Raw genomic sequence first — 19,187 nt, 5'->3', positions numbered from 1 at the left:
GTAATCACCTCAGAGGGCATAAGTTCAAATTGAGGAAGGACGGATGTCGGATAGATGTGCGGAAATTTGCCTTTGGCCAGCGGGTGGTTGGTTGGTGGAACCGACTTCCATCACTTGTTGTTGAAGTTGATAGCCTAAACAAATTTAAAGCTCAACTGGACAGGTATTTCGAACGAACGGAGGGGTGAAATAGGAGTGGGTTTTTTTTTTTTGGCTGATGCTGAATAAGCTTGCTTTCTTGCATCATATGCCTCTACTAATGCTAATGCTTCGAAATTGCACAAAGCAAATGAAGGATAATGTTCTACAACTAAAAATAAGAAAAAAGTTCCTATAAACATATATGAAAAGTCTTTATTTCGAGATATAGAACAATTATCATAAATTACAAAACAAAAGAAACTGAAATAAACCTCTGAGAGGGAAGCATCTAAAGCAGCTATTCAGTGACCTCCACTGTTCCAATTAATTTTTTATTTTATTTATTTATTTATTTATTTATTTTTTTTTTTTTGTTAGTTGTTGGTGCATCAGCTTCTGTGGCCATAATGCACCTCTCAAAGGTTTTGCATTTTTACTCTGATCCAAGCCCGAGGCGGGATACGAACCCGCGACCTTTGGGTTGCCAGGTAGGCACTTTACCCATCAGGCTAGCCCGGTCGGCTATTGTGAATCCCTGATCCTCTGGCTGTGATGAACTTCTTTCAATGTTCCTATGTAATAAACAGGATCTCTTCTTTTCACTCCTGAAACCTAAGTCGTCCTGAAGTAGCTGTTTGACGGTAGTCATTAACTATTCTGACAATCTTCACATATCTGCAAATCTTTAAACATTGTGCCATGTGTCATTTCATCATGGTCCTTGAGGTTGCCACAGACATTCTCTCGGATATGCCAGACAAGCTGTACTTGCTACCTGGGAGTCTAAAATGCTGATGGAACTGATATTCGGGTAACACTCAAGTCAAGTGGACCCAATTTCGGCGAAGTCCGGACGGGTTATGCCAGCCAGATCCTCTGCTTGCACCTTCAAGATGTTAAGACTGTTAGTAATCATGGGTATAACCTCCATACAAAAGCACACTGTGGGTGACCACCCAGGTGTGAACCAACGTAAGCAGGAGTCGAGGTGTGGCGCCCACACCACATGGAGGAATGCCGCTCCTCTGTGTTACCAGGCAATAACAGGTAGCAGATGATTCATCAACCGGTGCAATACCACCACTTTACTTATTGGAGGCTTAATATGGTAGTTTGTTTGTTATTTGGTTTTTAGAAGCATTAGCAACTAAGGCCATATTGCTCCGGGAATATGCGGTGGTCATTCCCTGATCTTTCCGGATCCTCCGTATTTGGTGATGACGGGCTCGAACCCCGGTCTAGCTTAATATGGTGGAACCCATGTTTAGTCTCCAGAGCTAAGTTCCGGTCAACCCTTCCCTAACTCTTACATCATGCAATACGATTGATGACTTTTGAGGTTATGATGAACATCGTGGCGAGATCCAATCTTCCTTACATTTCGAGAGTACAGCTCTAAAACAGTGTTCGCAGTTCGGCCGCTAGTTAGTACACCGGACTGAACCTATTGGTAATTCTCTAGGAGGCTTCGGAATCTTGCTACCTCTACTCTGCCAGATAGTGACTGGAGGGAGTCCGAGTCGTGTATGCGGGGAGGGCATTGTCGAGGCCACGTTATGTCAAAGATCTGGGTATATTTTTACCATGTGTACACCATATCCAAAAATTTCATTACTTCATACAGCATGTTCCACCCACTTTTTCTTACTATTGAATACACCATTTCATCAATGAATGTTATTTTTTAAAAAAATCAATGCAGTTCGCTTTTGTAGTGAAATGGATGAACCTTTTAAACATAAAACGAGAGAAATTACCGGTCGGTAAAAATCCCGATTTAAACTTTCCGTCTAACAGCCAAGAATTTTTAGGGCTTAATTTTTGAACTCCAGTGGACAACACAGTAACTGGTGGTGTAAGGACCACTAAAAATATGCGTGCACGCTTCCTCCCCCCCCCCCGCATCTACTTAAATCCGGAATTGGGTAGGAATTAAATGAGATTGAAACCAATCAAGCATTAGCAATCTGAGTCATAAAGTTGCTGAATTATATATATATATATATATCCTCCGTTCTGGGAATTTTTTGTTTCACATAACTCAATGACTTCCTTTCTAGAAATTCTCCTCAGATTACTAAAAATCTTTATTTCTGCATCTAACTTGTATAAATGAAACGGAACTATATCAATAACCCCAGGGGGCTCACATCTGGTGAGTATGGGCTTAGCAAACCCAGGGTCCTGAGCTGGATATCATCATTCTTCTCTTTCTTGGTGATTCCCTTATACTTCTTGCTCTCTCTCTCAAGGTAACTCGGAATTTTTTTTTTTGGCTGGTGCAGCATAAGCCTCAGGCTTCCTTGCACTTTATGGCTAGTAGTAATAATAACAATAGACATCATTATTTTTAACACAAGATATGTGTTAAAATTAATATATGTACACTACAGTAGACAAAAAAAAAAAAAAAAAAAAAACTGAAACGTCATATAACATAAGGAAAAAATTTAAATAAAAGTGAAAATGGTGTGTCCATATATAGTAATATGCACACCATTTTCACTTAAAACATTCTATCAAATTAAACTAAGGAGGAAAAATATAATAATAATATAGCTCAAAAATGTGTGTGTTCCTCTAAAGTTTTGTTAATTTGTGCAATTTTGTTAATATGTCATTAAGCCAGCAAAAATAATAATGTAAAATATTTCTTTATTATGAGGTGTTGGTTAAGTACTATCTAAAGAAGTTAATCACAGTTCACTTTAAAAGGCATGTGATTAACTTCTCTATTACTAGTAGGAGAACAAAACATTAACCAAGGTCCTCAAGGATTGAAAAAAATAAGACCAAAGACATACTGTAACCATTTTACAGAATCTAATCTGGATCCTTACATTCCTTGGTTAATCCAGTTTCTTGGAATTCAGAAACCTATGCGTGTTGATTTTTAAAATTTATTTAAAATATATTTTTTAAAAATTTTGTTACTATATTGATAAAAATTAAATAAATAACAATTGAAAATATATTACTTGTCTCCAGATCCAGTAACGTCACCATTTACAGTAAACTCTTTAAAATCCAGCACCCTCGGGTATTGAAGTGCCACATTTTAAAATTTTTCAAATGTCACAGGGGTATATGTAGTGATAGTTTTGAATGAGCACATTTCAATCAATAAATGAATATTAAGTACTAACAACTGAGCTTATTTACATCTGTTAACATTTATATAGACTAAAAGATAAACTTTCGCAACGGAGAATAAGAAAAAAAAACTAACTGTTCTTCTTGAGTACTAATTATTATAACGAGGCATTATGAACATTGTGTGTATCTGCAAGCGGTCCCAGTGGTATCCCACAAAACTGCGAGAAATGTCACTGTGAAGAAGCAAATTCACTCTTCAGGAGGGGTCTGGACATAGATATCCCATGCCGCAGAGGAGGCGTCAGCAGATGCAAGTCCTACCTTGAAGTGTTTGCCAAGCCACTGAGCCAGGAGATTTCAGGGAATACCGCGCTAGAATGTAAGCACCAGCAGAAATAAAGATCCTATCCCAATGGGACTAGAAAAAGAAGAGTCCGGAAGAGCCATATCAGAAGATAGGAGTCCGTCCAGGCGACCAACAGATGGAGCGCGTTCTAGTCTGAAGCAGGTAAAACAGCAGGTGCACCAACAGCTTTAAGCCGTTGGTGTACAGCTTTAAACTTGTTTGTTTGTTATTTGGTTTTTAGGAGCATTAGCAACTAAGGCCATATTGCTCCGGGGATATGCGGTGGTCATTCCCTGACCTTTCCGCATCCTCCGTATTTGGTGGGCACGGGCTCGAAACCCGGTCTAATCAAGAAGCGTGTGCTACGCACTGCTGCTCCCGCCCACCTGGCTACGGAGGCGCCTCAAGCTTGAAGAGTGAGGTTCAGTATCGTAGGATGGCGTTGAAGACTTCCTTAGTCTTGATCAAGGAATGGAAAGGCTGGAGGGCTGTAAGGCTGCACTGCAGAAGAAGTTGTTGCCTGAGGTCGAGACACGCGACACAGTCAAGCATAAGATGGCTCCACTCTTCAGTCTTCCTGTAGATACAACTGTCATCTTCAGAGACACCAAGCTGTATAAGTCGAGTTTTGATAGATCCGTGAACATAAAGGTGGTCTCCAGGTTAGGGGTAAGCGAAGTCAAGGTACATTTATTAAGGAAGGCTATATCTAGAATGAATTTCCTTGTGATATCACCTTTGGATTCTGTGAATCAGATGGCTTGCCAAAGTTTGGAGACTTCCGACCACAGCCTTTTCTTCACGGATAAAGTGTCCTTCAGTGGTTGATGTGATTCCAAGAAAATCAGTGAGCGTATTGGTCCGGGTGCCATGCAGGAGACCACAGAAGGAGATATACACATCCAAGGGTAGGTGCAATGAGATTGTTTGAATAGCAGTTAAATTTGTTGACAAAGCTGACTCTTTCCACCCTGTGAAACCAGGCAGGGGCACCATAAGAGACTAGGGGAAGAAATTCTGTGGAATACATTAGTTTGAGAATCCTATCCTTGAGTCCCCCATCACTCCAATTAACCGGGCCAGCATGGCTGTGTATGTCTTGACTTGGCCTATTACGTCTTCTAGATGGGGTGAGAAAGACCACTTGTGATCGAAAATGACTTCGATTTTTTTTTTTTTTTTTTTTTATAACAAGGCAATCTTTATCAGAGTTTACGCGGAATTTTGCTTTTAATAATGTACTCTGAAGAAATTCAATAATTTTCTCGCATGTAATAAATATCTTCAAGTTTCGTTTTTGTTAACTATAGCAAAGCAAAAAACAATAACCAGCTCAAGGTCAAAAACTAGACTGTCTCTTCCATAGCATTACAGTATTATGTAGTGGAAAGCCAGGTGAATAACCTTGAGCCGCCAGTTGATTTTCTTCCTGTTTACTCATGCACGGACAAGTATGGCTGGTTATAATGGCAGCGTAAAAAAAATCCTTCATTCGCAGCAGCAAGTCTCTGTTTATGGAAGAGACTAGTCATATATTTAAAGAAATACACCTTTTTTCAGCTGTACCCAAACTTGGGGCATTTTCAATCTTTCTTTGCTCTCAGCTGTCCTAAAGTGACGTCAAAGTCACAAGCTCACGCAAACGCTGTATGACTAGCAGCCACGTAGCTGCAATTTGTAAGAACGTTTCGTCCTAAGTTATGAAGTTTACAGAACAAGAGAGAGCACTAAACCAGAGAAACTCAAAGTTATAATATAATTAAAATTATATGGCCACAGAGAAATTATAAAATGTTTGCAGGACTGACTAGTGATTACCTCGTCCTTTCTTCTACTTTTGCTGCCAGCATTATTTAAATTCCATTTAGCATTAGCATTAGTAGAGGCATTTGATGCAAGAAAGCAAGCTTATGCAGCATCAGCCAAAAAAAAAAAAAAAAACCCACTTCACCCCTCTGTTCGTTCAAAATACCTGTCCAGCTGAGCCTTAAACTTATTTAGGCTATCAACCTCCACCACAAGGGATGGCAGTCTGTTCCACCAACCAACCACCCGCTGGCTAAAGGCAAATTTCCGCACGTCTATCCTACATCTGTCTTTCCTCAATTCGAATTTATGCCCTCTCAGGTGATTTTTCTGAGCTAGAGGAAGAATCCCATCAGCATTCAGCATGCTTAAACCATTCAAGGCTTTATACACCTCTATCAGATCACCTCGCTGGTGCCTAGTCTCCAGACACTGTAATTTGCAAAACTTAAGCCTTTCTTCGTAAGAGCACCCCTTTGTTCCATTCACTAATCTTGTTGCCCTTCTCTGTACTCGTTCCAGCAGCTCTACGTCCTTCTTGAAATGAGGCCTCCAGACCTGTATACAGTACTCTAGGTGTGGCCTGACCATTGCCTTATACAAGGGAATAATCACCTCCTTATCCCTGCTGGAAAAATTCCTGTATATCATTGACAATACTCCATGAGCTACTCTTGCAGCCCGTCTGCACTGCTCAGAGAACTTCATATCTGCCTGCACAATCACCCCCAAGTCCCTTTCATTCTCTACCACTGTCAGTGTAGTACCACAGAGTTGATACGTTGCTCTGGAGTTGCTGTTTCCCATGTGTAGTACTTTACATTTGTCAATGTTAAACTTCATTTGCCACCTCTCAGCCCATCTGCTCAACCTTTCCAGATCCTGTTGCAGCAGCATAGTGTCAGTAGTGTCCTTGACAACCCTGCCAACCTTTGTATCATCTGCAAACTTGGACATTAAGCTTGATATACCATCATCAATATCATATCATACCATCATTCATAATGCAATAGTCTTAATTCTCACAGCTGAACAAATCTGCCTTTGTAACGAGTTGCCTTGAAATAGCACTACTGTATTTGTTTAAAAGATGGGGCTGCTATGACAGTCTGCTTCGAGACTACTCGGCCCTTCTTTAGACAGCAGATGGTCTATAATGCCGACCTCAGACAAAACAGATAGTTTTAGTTATATCAGAACTTTGAAAACTCCTATTTCCTACTGTATAACAGCTCACACATCAAGAAATCGCTTTAGTATTAGTAATACAAATGATACAAGAAAATAAGCTTATAAGGCATCAGCCTCTAATAGTTTGTGTAGTTCTTCCTTGGATTTATTCAAGCTACAACAGATGGAAATATGTTCTAACAATCAGCTCGTGGCTGAAGAAAAATCAATTTGAATTTATCCTCTCTCATGTGTGTAGTCTGAGCAACAGGAAGGATTCCATCAGAACGAAGTTTACCCAATCCATTCAAAAACTTAAAACACTTCAATCAGCTCTACTCGCAAGCACCTGGTCTTAAGACGCTGCAGTTTGCAGAATTGAAGCCTTTCTTAGTAAGAACCCTTTTGTTTCCTTCATTAATCTCGTTACTCTTTTCTACACTCATTCCAACAGATACATATCCTTCCTAAAATGAGGCTTCCAGATCTGTATTCAGTACTCCAAATGTGGCTTAACCACTGCCTCACATCGATGGGATAATCACCTCCTTAGTCCTGTTGGCAAAATTTCTGTATATCACTGATAAAGCTCCATGAGCTGTCCTGCAGCCCGTTTGCACTATTCAGAGAAATTCATATCTGGCTGCACAATTAACTCCAAGGTCTTTTTTCTTTCTCCAATATCCTGAATGTAGTATCACACAGTTGGTACGTTAATTTGTGATTACTGCTACCCAAACGTAGTACTTTGCATTCGTCAATGTTAAACTTCAACTGCCACTTTACAGCCCATCTGCCTAATTTTTTTAGATCTTGCATACACTGCTTACAGTCATTAACCACCCTGCCAACCTTCGTATCATTTGCAAATTTAGACATTAAACCTGATATGCCGTCATGAATATCATTAATATACAAGCAACTCCCGTATAACACAGTACTTCTACAACACGGTTGATAAATTGCGACAATCCTCGCACAACACGGTACTTATATAACACAATTAGAGAATTTCGGTAAACCTCGCATAACAGGGTATTTTTCAGCTTTTGTACGGAGAAAACCCTGCTATTATGTTGGATGTAATTTTTCAACATTTCCACTCTTTTTGAATCTGAGCTGTTGACTCGCTAGTCAAAAAAAAAAAAAAAAAAAATGAGAAATTCGCTGCATTTTATTTTGTTGGAAAATCTCTTCGTGTTAAGCTCGGTGTTATTGAACTTGTGGAAAAATCTAGATTTCAAAGTTTTATTACTATTGGATAGCACACTAGGTCATCCAAAAGATTTAAGTCATCCAAACGTTGAAGTTATGTTCCTACTGCCACAGTTGTACTGGGTTAATACAACTTCTTTCATTCAGCCATAAGATCAAGGCATTATATCCACCTTTAAAACTCATATCATCAGAAGACCGTTACAATGGATTTTGGAAAAAATTGATTCCGATCTATTGAAGTATGGAGGCGTGGAAACATTTCTCAGTTGTGGACTGTATCAGAATCATAGCTTTATCGCTGAAATAAGTAAAACCTTCAACGTTAAATGCATGTGGAAAAATGTATGGCCAGAGTTAGTTCATTCAGGAAATATGGTCGAACCGGCAGAAAACGGAATCGGTGCGTTAGTAGAACTTGCTCGGTAGGAGGGGAAGGTTTTGATGATGTGACTACTGAAGCCCTCTTCGGTAGCACAGTTGACAGAATCGCCCTCCTCCCCACACCGGGTAGAAAAGACCTGAGTTCGAATCCCGTCGATGACGGGAGGAATTTTTTGGGTCTTTTTCACAACGTGGCTGAGTTAGTCGGGCTCGGGCAGCATGGTTTTTTCTCCCGGAAACTCAGGTTTTTCGTCCAGCAAAACATAAAATCGACCTCAGGACACGCAATTTATAGACAATATACACAGAATAACATAGCCTTAGCCGCCGATGCTCCTAAAAAAATAAAAAGATATGATTACTGAAGACGTTCAAGAATTACTGGTAGAAAAGAGGTTGGCGAAGCGGATTTGGTGGAAATGGCATCGAAGGTAAAACCAAATCAATTCAGAGGATAATACCGCGCAGATGAAAATTCTAAAATTCCAAATTTTACACGAAAAGCATAAAGTTAGCCGAGCAATTAGAATCTTATTTTTTTTTTTTTTATGCAGATTCTTGAATGAAAGAAGCCCAAAGTTCAAAAGGGAGGTTCAAAAATGCTTAGTTCCATACGATGAAATTCACAAAGCTTTATCAAGCAAAAGCAAACAAACCCAGATTACTGATTTTTTAAATACAGTAGAAGATACATGAAATCTAGAATGATGTATTTTTGTTAACATTTTGTTAACGAAATAGTGCATTTTTGTTAGCTTCTGGAACGTAACCCCTTTTTGTACTTTTTTCATAGTCCCGTATAACACGGTTTCGTACAACACGACATTTTATAGGAACCTAACTACCGTGTTATACGAGGATTACCTGCATATAGAAAACAACATTGTGCTAGTGCTGAACCTTGGGAGCTCCACTAAAAACATCAGTCCAAGACGGGTAGTGCCCATTGATAACCACTGTCTGCTTCCATTCAACCGCCCCTTTATCCATAGAAGTAACTTGCCCCTACTGCCGCCCGCTCTGCTCAAATTTGTACAGCAGTCTTTTATGTACAACAATATCAAAAGCTTTTCTTTTGTTTGCCTGTTTCATTACAGACACTATTTCAACACTATCTAATGAAGAAAAGTTCGTTCAAAAACAGGTTGTCATAGCAGTCTCATCTCTTAAACAAATTGCCAATTAACTTTTTGGCGAGGTCTTCTGTTTTAAACTTTGCAATATGAGGGAAACTCGTTGCAAGTAAAGTTTGGTGTGAGAATTAAGACCGCTGCATTGTCTGTGCAGTTTAAACCGTTCTGGGGACCACCAAGATTTAAAGGAAAAAGAGTCCTGTAAGCATCTAATAAAGAGAAAAATGGCATCTTCCCCCCCATGGTTTCTTAAAGAGAAACGTGATCACTGACCACCAGAGTCGGATCGATTTCTTAAAATTTCCGAAATTAAGATAATATTTTGTAAAATGTGTCAAATTTTAAATTTCGGATTGTAAAGTGCTCGATTTTACGGCGTTTATGGTTAGTTTACTGCAAAGCCAGCCTCAAAATTAGTTGAGACTTCCGTAAGCTAAAAAAACATATTTTATATAATGTTCTTGTTTATACTCCGGTATGACCGGAGTATAAACAAGAACGTATTTAGCAGTCACGGGCTCGAACCCCGGTCCAATCAAAGAGTGTGTGCTACTGCACTCGCGCTACTGACCACTCGGCTATGTCAGGCCTAAAAAAATGTTCTTGTTTATATGTCTAAAAAAATGCTCCTGGCACGACTACCAGGTCATTGGAATTTACAATAAATCAATCAATACAAACGTTAATCGTATTTAGCAATCGGGCTTGACCCCCGGTCCACTCATGAGCGTATGCTGCTGCACTTCGCTGACCACTCGTCTGCGTCAGGCCTATTGGCACTGTTTCATTACAGCTATTTCAAGCTGTAATGAAACAGTCTGTAGGATTCCCAGTGATTTAAGAGGTAATAGGCAAATAACTACAGGAAAATATTAACTTTTTTAGTATTTACATTACATAACACAATTTTCTTTTCGGTTTATTAGATGTAAACTAGTAAAATAGTTTCTTAAACATTAGGTTGAGGCTATTATATGAAATACTTTATAAGCCTACCGAAGTGGTAATTGATTTTGAGAAGACTGTCCATGTAGCAGCTTACACGATCTGAAATTTCTATTATTCGATATAGTTGCCATCTGAGCCAATCGTAGTAAAAATTAATTTTTTTTGTAATTATTCTTATTTCGTTTTATCAATATACAAACAAGTAAAAAATTTAAATATTTCAAATATATTTTTTTAAACGTAAATACTCGTAGGTTTAGAAAAATCCAGGAAATTGGTTTAACTAGAGAATATGAGGATCCAGATTCTGCTACCAGAAAAATTATTGCATTATATCTTTGTGGTTACCCGTTACAAAATTCTCTATGCATGCTGCTTTCTTCAGCAGAGTTCATGCCAAATGACCATTTTCAGCAACCCTCCCGAAAGGTTGATTCTGCTCTCCACCGATCCTAAATTCTAGAAAAGATGGGAGATTAGACCAGAGAGGGCTTATACATCTGTGGGGCGGCATCGTCTTATCACCTAGCCCAATTTCGATCCCTCCCGTGCGTTCGCTAACAAAATCCTTACAAATTAGTCAGTGATATTTTTAGGTGCTTGCTACACTTCGTTGTTTTTTTTCCTACATGCTGCTGTGATAGTTGTAACGCTAGTCAAACAAATTGAAAGGGTGATAAATGCTTCACTTTCATTAACCTCCTTAAAGCATTCTTACTGTGTAATTCTAGATAGGAAGGGGAAGGATAGTCTTGCAACATTAAAAAAAAAGCGCGTGCCCATAGATGACACACTTAAAAGCAAACTAGCTCTCCGGAAGCTTTTATGCATAAGTAACGATCACAACTTGCAGAGGTCAAGTCCTGACATCAAAAGACCTAGTGTAATTGTGATTGTGTTAATTTTATGCATGCGACTCAAAAAGAAATATTTACAAATTACGTAATACCTACAAATATCGATATTTAATTAAAAATATATCCTTTTTCATCTGAGAGAAACATTTACTTCATTACATGCCAACTGATAATGGCGCCCTCTTAAGAAAGCTATTAATTATACATTAGAAATGTTAATAAATCCAAGCAGAGAGGGCTCTCTAGGCGATGAATGGCACACACGCTGGCTATTTAATTATTAAAAATCAGGAATTAGTAACTAATGGCAGTGACGTCAAAGATACCACCAAAGACTTCCCCGAATAGTGGCAGAAGACAATTTCAGGTCATCATCTCAACGAAGTATTGCCACAAAAAACGAAAACAAGCGTGCCCCTGATACAGTTTCATACAATCAATGATCCCTTAAATGCATTCCAAAGATATCACTTACCCAATGTGCACCCAATTTTTCAAAATAACAGAAAGTGTTTTTTTTAAAACAGACTCCTGATTTCAAAAATTCCCAAACCGTCATTAGTGTTTCTCTCCTCCCACCTCCCCCGAACTAGAATGAACCAGACTGAATCTCGTACATTACTCCAAAAAATTGTTGATCCCTGTTATAATTAAAATAAATAATCATATAATAAGGAACATGCCAAGGTTTGGGCAAACAGGGAACTCGCTCCAGGAGAATTTCTGCTAGAGGTGAAAAAAATTAAATAAATTTTAAGTTGTAGGGATGTAAGAAAGATTAAGTTGTAGGAATAAACTGTCTATGTCTCGGACTCTAAATTAGCTAAGCACGCCTCTGATAATAATCCTTCAAATACCAATCATCGGTCTCGTGCAGTTATTTTCCACTCAGTGGCCGTAACTGTGAAATTATTAACATTCCTCTTTCCGTATGGCTGGACATTCACATCATACGAGAACGTAGCCGAGTGGTCAGAAGCGAGAGTGCAGTAGCACACGCTCTTTGAGTTAGCCAGAGAGTGCTAAATACGGTTAAGTTTACATTGATAATTTATTGTAAACTCCTCTGACCTGGTGGTCGTGCCGGAGTATAAACAAGAACATGTTACGAATGTCCCATAATCCTTTTTTATCATTATTATGTTTGTCTTAACTTTCAATTCGACCTGAAATGATTCTGCTACCCTACATAATCAACCAATACCAGCATCACATAACTGTCGTGCGTTAACGTGTAGCCTGATTTTCTTTCCTGTTTAGTTTAACAAAGCGAAACTGATTACAATTTACATTTTTTCTTTTTACAATCTGGTTGTAAAAAACTTATCGCTATAAATAATTCCCTGTTCGCCATATATTTCGTGCATTCATAATTAGCTTATCAAAAGGAATTATTTTTATGACACTGTTGTCGATAATATATCTTAAAAAATATATGAAAAAAAGTAAAAAAGAAAAGAAGTTATAATGGACTAAGTCTACTGATAATCAGAAAACCCCCAACGATGACCATTATGGATATTAATTAGTGGGGGATTCCGCCTTCCCATTTTTACTTTCGTTTTGGACTTAATTTCCATTACACTGTTATCTCCTTAATGCAATAATTCATTCCAAATTATTAATATCTTATATTTTTAACTTAAACCTTTTCGTATGTATTTTATGTTTGGAAACAGACTTAGACTCGACATGTCGTCCATACTGGCAATCTTGATGATTGGCTCTTGAAAAGAGACACTAAAAGTATGCGTTATGCAGCAATATTTTTTTCCTTAGTTGTTTGTTTGTTATTTGGTTTTTAGGAGCATTAGCAACTAAGGCCATATTGTTCCGGGGGAATATGTGGTGGTCATTCCCTGACCTTTCCGCATCCTCGGTATTTGGTGGTCACGGGCTCGAACCCCGATCTAATCAAGAAGCGTGTGCTACGCACTGCTACTCCTGCCCACCTGGCTACGGATGCGCCTTTTCCTTAGTATCATATCATGATATATCATATACTATTATTTCTCATACATGTTTTTCTCTCTTCTTTCGATTACTTTGATCTATAAACTAAGTTCATTTACTTATTCCTCCTTTATTCCTTTTCTATTTCTCTTCACGCTTATATTTACCCCTCTCTCTCCATTATTTTTGCAATAACTATATATCCTTGATTGAAATTTTTAAATCCAGAAATAAAATCGAATTTTCTAGCATTATATATTCTGAGCGCCGCGCAGAGTTTAAATGCACAATGAGCGGATTATTTATTTTCTTTGTTCGATAAATTTTAAAATAATCTATATATGTTAATTTTTTTTATTAACTCTTAAAATGAAAGTACAATCTACTCAATTCACAACAACCGAACTTTCTGAGTCTATCATTAGAATACAACACTACGACAGTTGTTGATGTAGTAGTAACGGCAAATGATGCAAGAAAGCAAGTTTATAAAGCATCAGCCAAAAAAAAAAAAAAAAAAAAGTTCACCCATCTGTACCCTCCAAGAATTTGTCTAGTTCTCCCTTGAATTTATTCAACCCATCCAATTCCAACAACAACAACTGGAAGCCTGTTCCAACAATTCCAACAATCAACCACCCGCTGGCTGAAGGCAAACTTCCGCACATCTATCCTGCAACCATCCTTCCTCATCTTGAATTTATGATGTGTGTAGTCTCAGCAAATGGTAGAATACCATTAACGTTCAGCTTACTCATATATGTTTACATTAAAGTGTCACAAATGACACAAGTTCTTTGCTTCAGAATTTTATTAGTCAAAGATATCATATTGCATTATTATACAACTGCTTCTAATGTAAAAATAGAAGACGCACAGAAAAAATAATTTTCATAGAATAAGTTTTAGAAAGTGCACATTCTGACGATAAAAAATCATTCAGGAAGATTAAAAATTGAACTAAAATTAACATTTTAGGATACCAAGATCAGGAGATGGCATAATTGAATTAGCATAACCAACCAGGTGTTTATTTAGTCCATGATTATATAAAAATCGGCTGAGAAAAAAAAAAAAAAAAAAGAAAGAAAGAAAGAGAGAGAGAGAGAGAGAAGAGAAAATTGTCAACACCGAAAATTTTAGTTTTTCTTTTTTCGTGCCGTTTGTTGCTCTTAAAATTAATATTAAAACTCACCTGGCACATGTTTAAAATCTCGTGTCATCAACGGATGACTATTCACGATGTTCCAATCTAAAAACATGATGCCCTCTGATAAGAACTGGCTAAAAGCTGATATGTGCTTAAGACAGTAATCCTTACTTTAGAGGAAACAAAATCTATTCAGAGTCAAAAACTTCGTCCTATATCCAAATGCTGAGTGTACACAACTATACATCGACAACTGGCCTTAAAAACAAACTTGAGAATTAACTCTCTGCACTGTCACAAGGGCAACACAAGCTACAAAATATCGTTTATTTACTTTCCCGAATTCAAAAATATGCAGACACCGTTCCTCTGCTGCACAGACTAAGAAGAAGAAAAATGCTAAGCTTTTTCCAACTTCAAAGATATGATTCACTTGACCGGTTTGTCCCGTTCCGTATCCTCGCTTTCCCAAAGACGAGGGAATCTTACCCATTTCAACGACGAATAACAGAGCCTAGCAACGACACACCTCCACATACAGACCAATGAGATGAGAGAACACCTACGCAGTGTGCTGTAAACGCAGAGCGTATCTAAACCTTTCACAAACGTGAGCAATAAAAATTTGAGGATGCAGGCTAAAATTTTACTTTGGTAAATCGCGAAAAGTAACTGTTTGTTCTTCAGGATGATTTGTTACTTTATGAAAGCGATACAGTTCCTTGTATAAGATTTATCGCAAAATTTTAAATGTATATTTAAAACAGAATGCTGAAAGATAGGCGTTTTGCCAAACTAGACTTACAATTAAACAAAGTCTATATCAGAAAAAAAGTTTTCTTTATTTGTAATGGAATTAATCTCCTTGTAAATAAGGAGTGCCTTCGTAGTCATATTGGAATTAAGTCTTATGTGCTTAATCAATTTTAGCCCAGCGGCACAATCTTTTTTGTTCACATATCCTAAACACATTTTAGAAAACCCTTGTATCCTTAAAATATTTCGAAAGCCCCAATATTTCTATTGTATTTTAAATCCAAATCAAAAGACTATAACATAATTATTCCTTCTATTAAAAAAAAAAGTTTATTACGAGTATCAAGGATGTAGTCGAGCTAGGGCTATTAAGCTGTAGGACGCAGTCTTACAAATGTATTGTTTTTAGAGAAAATATGCTTGACGGCACGGTACTTGAGAAATAAAGAGAAACATAGTAAGAGTAGATTTGGGAAAGTAGGATTACAAAGTAGTTTTTGAAATAAACAATTGACAACAGAAGGAGCGGACCTTTAAGTTCTTAAAATTGGGAAGTATAGGGCTATGAGTAGAAAGAAGGGGTAATTTTAAAAGGGCACTGGAGGTTAGGTAGATGAACAGCTTAATGTGCAGCACTACTTGGGGACCCAGACCGACACTGTCAGCGGGAGGCCTGTAGAAACAGGTGGACGAGTTCCGTTGAGTGGTGGATAGAGAATTAAAATACACTAAGTCTGCTGACATATGGAAATGGGAGTTTGGAGGAATAACATTTTGATTGGAGTAATTTATAATTAGTAAGGCGGGAATCGGAAATTGAAAGTTAAATATATAATGTTTTCGCGCGGAAAATGAGAATTACTGGAGAGTGGAGGCAAGGCGAATGTGATGTGTGTGTGTGTGTGTGTGAGAGAGAGAGAGAGAGAGAGAGAGAGAGAGAGAGAGAGAGAGAGAGAGAGAGAGAGCAAAAGATGATGGGAGGAGTGTACAGAATTCAGAGTGCTGTAGGGGCGACTTAGTGAGAGCTGATAGTTGTTGACGCATCGGCTTCTGTGGCCATATTGCACCTCCCAAGGTTTTTGCAGTACTTTGATCCAAGCCCGAGGCGGGAATCGAACCCGCGACCTTTGGGTTGCCGGGCAGGTACTTTACCCACTCGGCTAGCCCGGTCGGCTCTTAGTGAGAGCGCTAGCTAGTAAAGAAGTATTGTATATTATATATTTCGGCTGAGAGAGAGAGAGAGAGAGCCATAATGCGCCAAATCAACCTGAAAAGGTATGGAATTGTGTCAGGAAGAGAAAAGGGAAACGATTATTTCAGCAGGAGAACGGATGACAGAATAGCTGATGAGTTCCAGGAGAGCGGATGACAGAATAGCTGATAAATTCAAAAAAAAAAAAAAAAAAAAAAAAAAAGGCTACGAAAAACATACAGTAATTGTAAATGCTCAGATCAGAGATTTTCAGAACTTTATTAAATTTGGGAACAAAACTGATCAAGCCTATCTATAACGTTAAAAAAACTGGAGTGTGAATAATGTTATGATCAGAATAAGAATTAAATGTATATAAATGAAGTAATATGGGCAGAAATTAGCTATAAAAATGAATAATAAGACGAGCAGTGTAGAATTAAAAGAGATTAAAGGAACGCGTAGATGGTTAAATGTTAGAGAGGTTTTAAGATATGTCAGTGGGAATTTATTTATTTGTAATAGGAGTTTAATAATAAGTGTAATATTTATTTATTTGTAATAGGATTTGTAATTTGCTCGAGATAGAGAAAAAAAAAAAAAACACAAGGGATAATAAATATTCGGTGGAAGAAGCTCTGAGAATAGAATATGGATATGAATCAGTAAGAGTAGCATTGTGGTTTAATTAAGAGTTTTATCACTGAAAATGTAAATAAAGTAAATTTGATATTTAACTATGATGACTAACTAAATATTTTATCTGTATATATGTACATATAATTATTATTTCGTACTTGATTTTCATTGTGAATGAATACCACTAATGTGTATACCTATAAATAGTTTGTATAATAATATACATATATAAATCTAAGAGCAACTATGGCTCAATATATCCTATGATTTTGTAATACTTGAAAATTACAAAAGAGTTACTTCAATATTTCTTCATAGGATAACTTCTAAACTCTCCAGGCCCTATTAAAATGATTTAAAAATGCATAAAAACTTCTTTAAAATTTATTAAATGTGTTCAACACTCTTAGTACATGAACGATTCGACGCCCCGGGATCACTGTCGAAAGCCCCAACCCGACCCCATACTCATCAAATCCACCACGAAACCTCGAGTGACTGAAGACATTATGTCAGATACAGTACTTAAAAATAGACGCTGATAAAATATATTTGGAGTAAGTTGTATACTTAAATCTGATTTAAATAAAATAAATAAACTGAGATATAAGGGATGCAGAATTTGAATATAGGGAGCACAATGCATACAGAAAGGATATACAGGACACGAGGGGGTGATGCTCTTAGTTGAAAAGTTCATAAAGTCAAAAGCAGTACATATAGTTGACATGGACAGCCAGTGCATGTTGAGTCAGTTTGGTGTAAAATGAGCATTGGAAAAACAAAAATGAGAGTAGGAGTGTGTTGTACTCATCACAGTCATCCGGCTGTGATGAGTACAACAAACAACTGCACAGAGAAATACAGTGGGCCAGTAAATCAAATTGTCTTATAATGGGGGATTTTAACCTTCCAGATACTGACTGAAACTTGAGTATTGGTCACTCACACACTATAAGACTTTTGTGGATTTATAGGATGACTGTTTTCTACAGCAGCATGTTCAAGAGGCAACAGGAGAAAGCAGTACACTTGATCTGATTATCAGCAGCAGTTCTTCATGCATTAAGAATTTATTTTCTCTATAATATTGGTGAAGATACACCATAGTTTACCCATAAATTTGAACTACGTATCCATTGAATATAAATAACAGTAGTCTTCTCTATTAGAGAAGCGTTATTTATTCGAAGTAGTGCAATACCAGCTATCTCGTTGTGAGGACAGCCACAATGAGATACAATTAAAACGATGCCTTTACACTACATACGTAGTTCAAATTTATGAGTACACTATGGTGTATCTACACCAATATTATACAGTTAGTTACCTAAACCCATATGAAATTAGGCATTATACATTTCATTTTCTAATACATTAAGAATTTACAAATAAAACTCTCTGGTTGGCAGTGAAATTCTAAATGGGAAGTATTCAGTGAAATAATCATAGAAGCTAGGCTTTTCATACCAATTAAAAACCCAGTTCAAGGCTTAGACTAAACAGATGTCAGATGAACTATTGAGACAAGTGGCAAAGAAGAAAAAATCCAATGAATGCATATCAATTACCATGTGACAGAGAAGCCTATGGTAGATATAAACTAGTCTGCAATCAAGTCACAAAGGAGGTTAGACAAGCCAAGGAAGATTACGAAAAGTCTGTGGCCAAAAAAAAAAAAAAAAGCCACGAAAAGCAGCAAAGACTTCTTTACTTACACTAGCAGTAGAAGGAAGATGCTGAATCACATTGGTCCACTTGATGTCGACAGTTTAACTGCGGATGATCCTGCTCAGGTTGTTGGCAGGCTGAATAGGTATTTTGCATCTACATTCACACACGAGGATTCTTTAGGGAGGGGGGGATACTAGAAGTTTATCAACCTCTAACACCGAGCTAGTAGTAGAAGTAATAAGGTTTTAGGAGCATCAGCGACTAAGGCCATATTGCTTCGTGTATATTATCTGTAAATTGCGTGTGTTCTATGGTCGATTTTTTATTTGCTGGACGAAAATCCCGAGTTTCCGGGATAAAAAAAAAAAAAAACATGCTGCCCTCGTCTGAGATCAACTAACTCTGCCACGTTGTAAAAAAGCTCATAAAATTCCTCACGTTATCAACGGGACTCGAACTCAGGACTTTTCCACCCGGTGGGGAGGGGGTGCTACCCACGACAGTGCCCTACATTACCTTAAATGTAATATAGAGCACTATCGCAAATGTTCCTTAAAGACCCTCAAAATGTTTAGTAAAACGACACAAGGTAAAGATTCACGAATTTGAGAAAAATGCACCATAATAGAGGTAAACAGGACCATTGAAAAATCGGCAGAAAAAAAAATGAAAAGAGAGGCTTAATTGATGAAGATTAGAAATAATTAATGATGTAGTTAGACAGCGA

At 37.5% G+C, this 19,187-nt stretch overlaps 1 protein-coding gene across 1 annotated transcript in view; it reads right to left on the bottom strand.

The window, feature by feature from the left end:
• Positions 1 to 14,571, bottom strand: part of LOC150090289 (6-phosphofructo-2-kinase/fructose-2,6-bisphosphatase-like) — a 260,154-nt gene extending 245,583 nt beyond the window's left edge. The window contains exon 1 of the mRNA XM_090369065.1: positions 14,245 to 14,571. Within this exon, the coding sequence (XP_090225191.1) occupies positions 14,245 to 14,311 (67 nt within the window). The 5' untranslated portion in view covers positions 14,312 to 14,571. The remainder of the gene's footprint in view (positions 1 to 14,244) is intronic.
• Positions 14,572 to 19,187: the final 4,616 nt, after the last annotated feature.

This window comes from Mastigoproctus giganteus, chromosome 2, assembly GCF_048544385.1.
Source record: "Mastigoproctus giganteus isolate SK-2022 chromosome 2, ASM4854438v1, whole genome shotgun sequence".
NCBI lineage: Eukaryota > Metazoa > Arthropoda > Arachnida > Uropygi > Thelyphonidae > Mastigoproctus > Mastigoproctus giganteus.
Note: the sequence above shows the minus strand (reverse complement) of the source record. Positions and strands in the feature narration are given on the sequence as shown.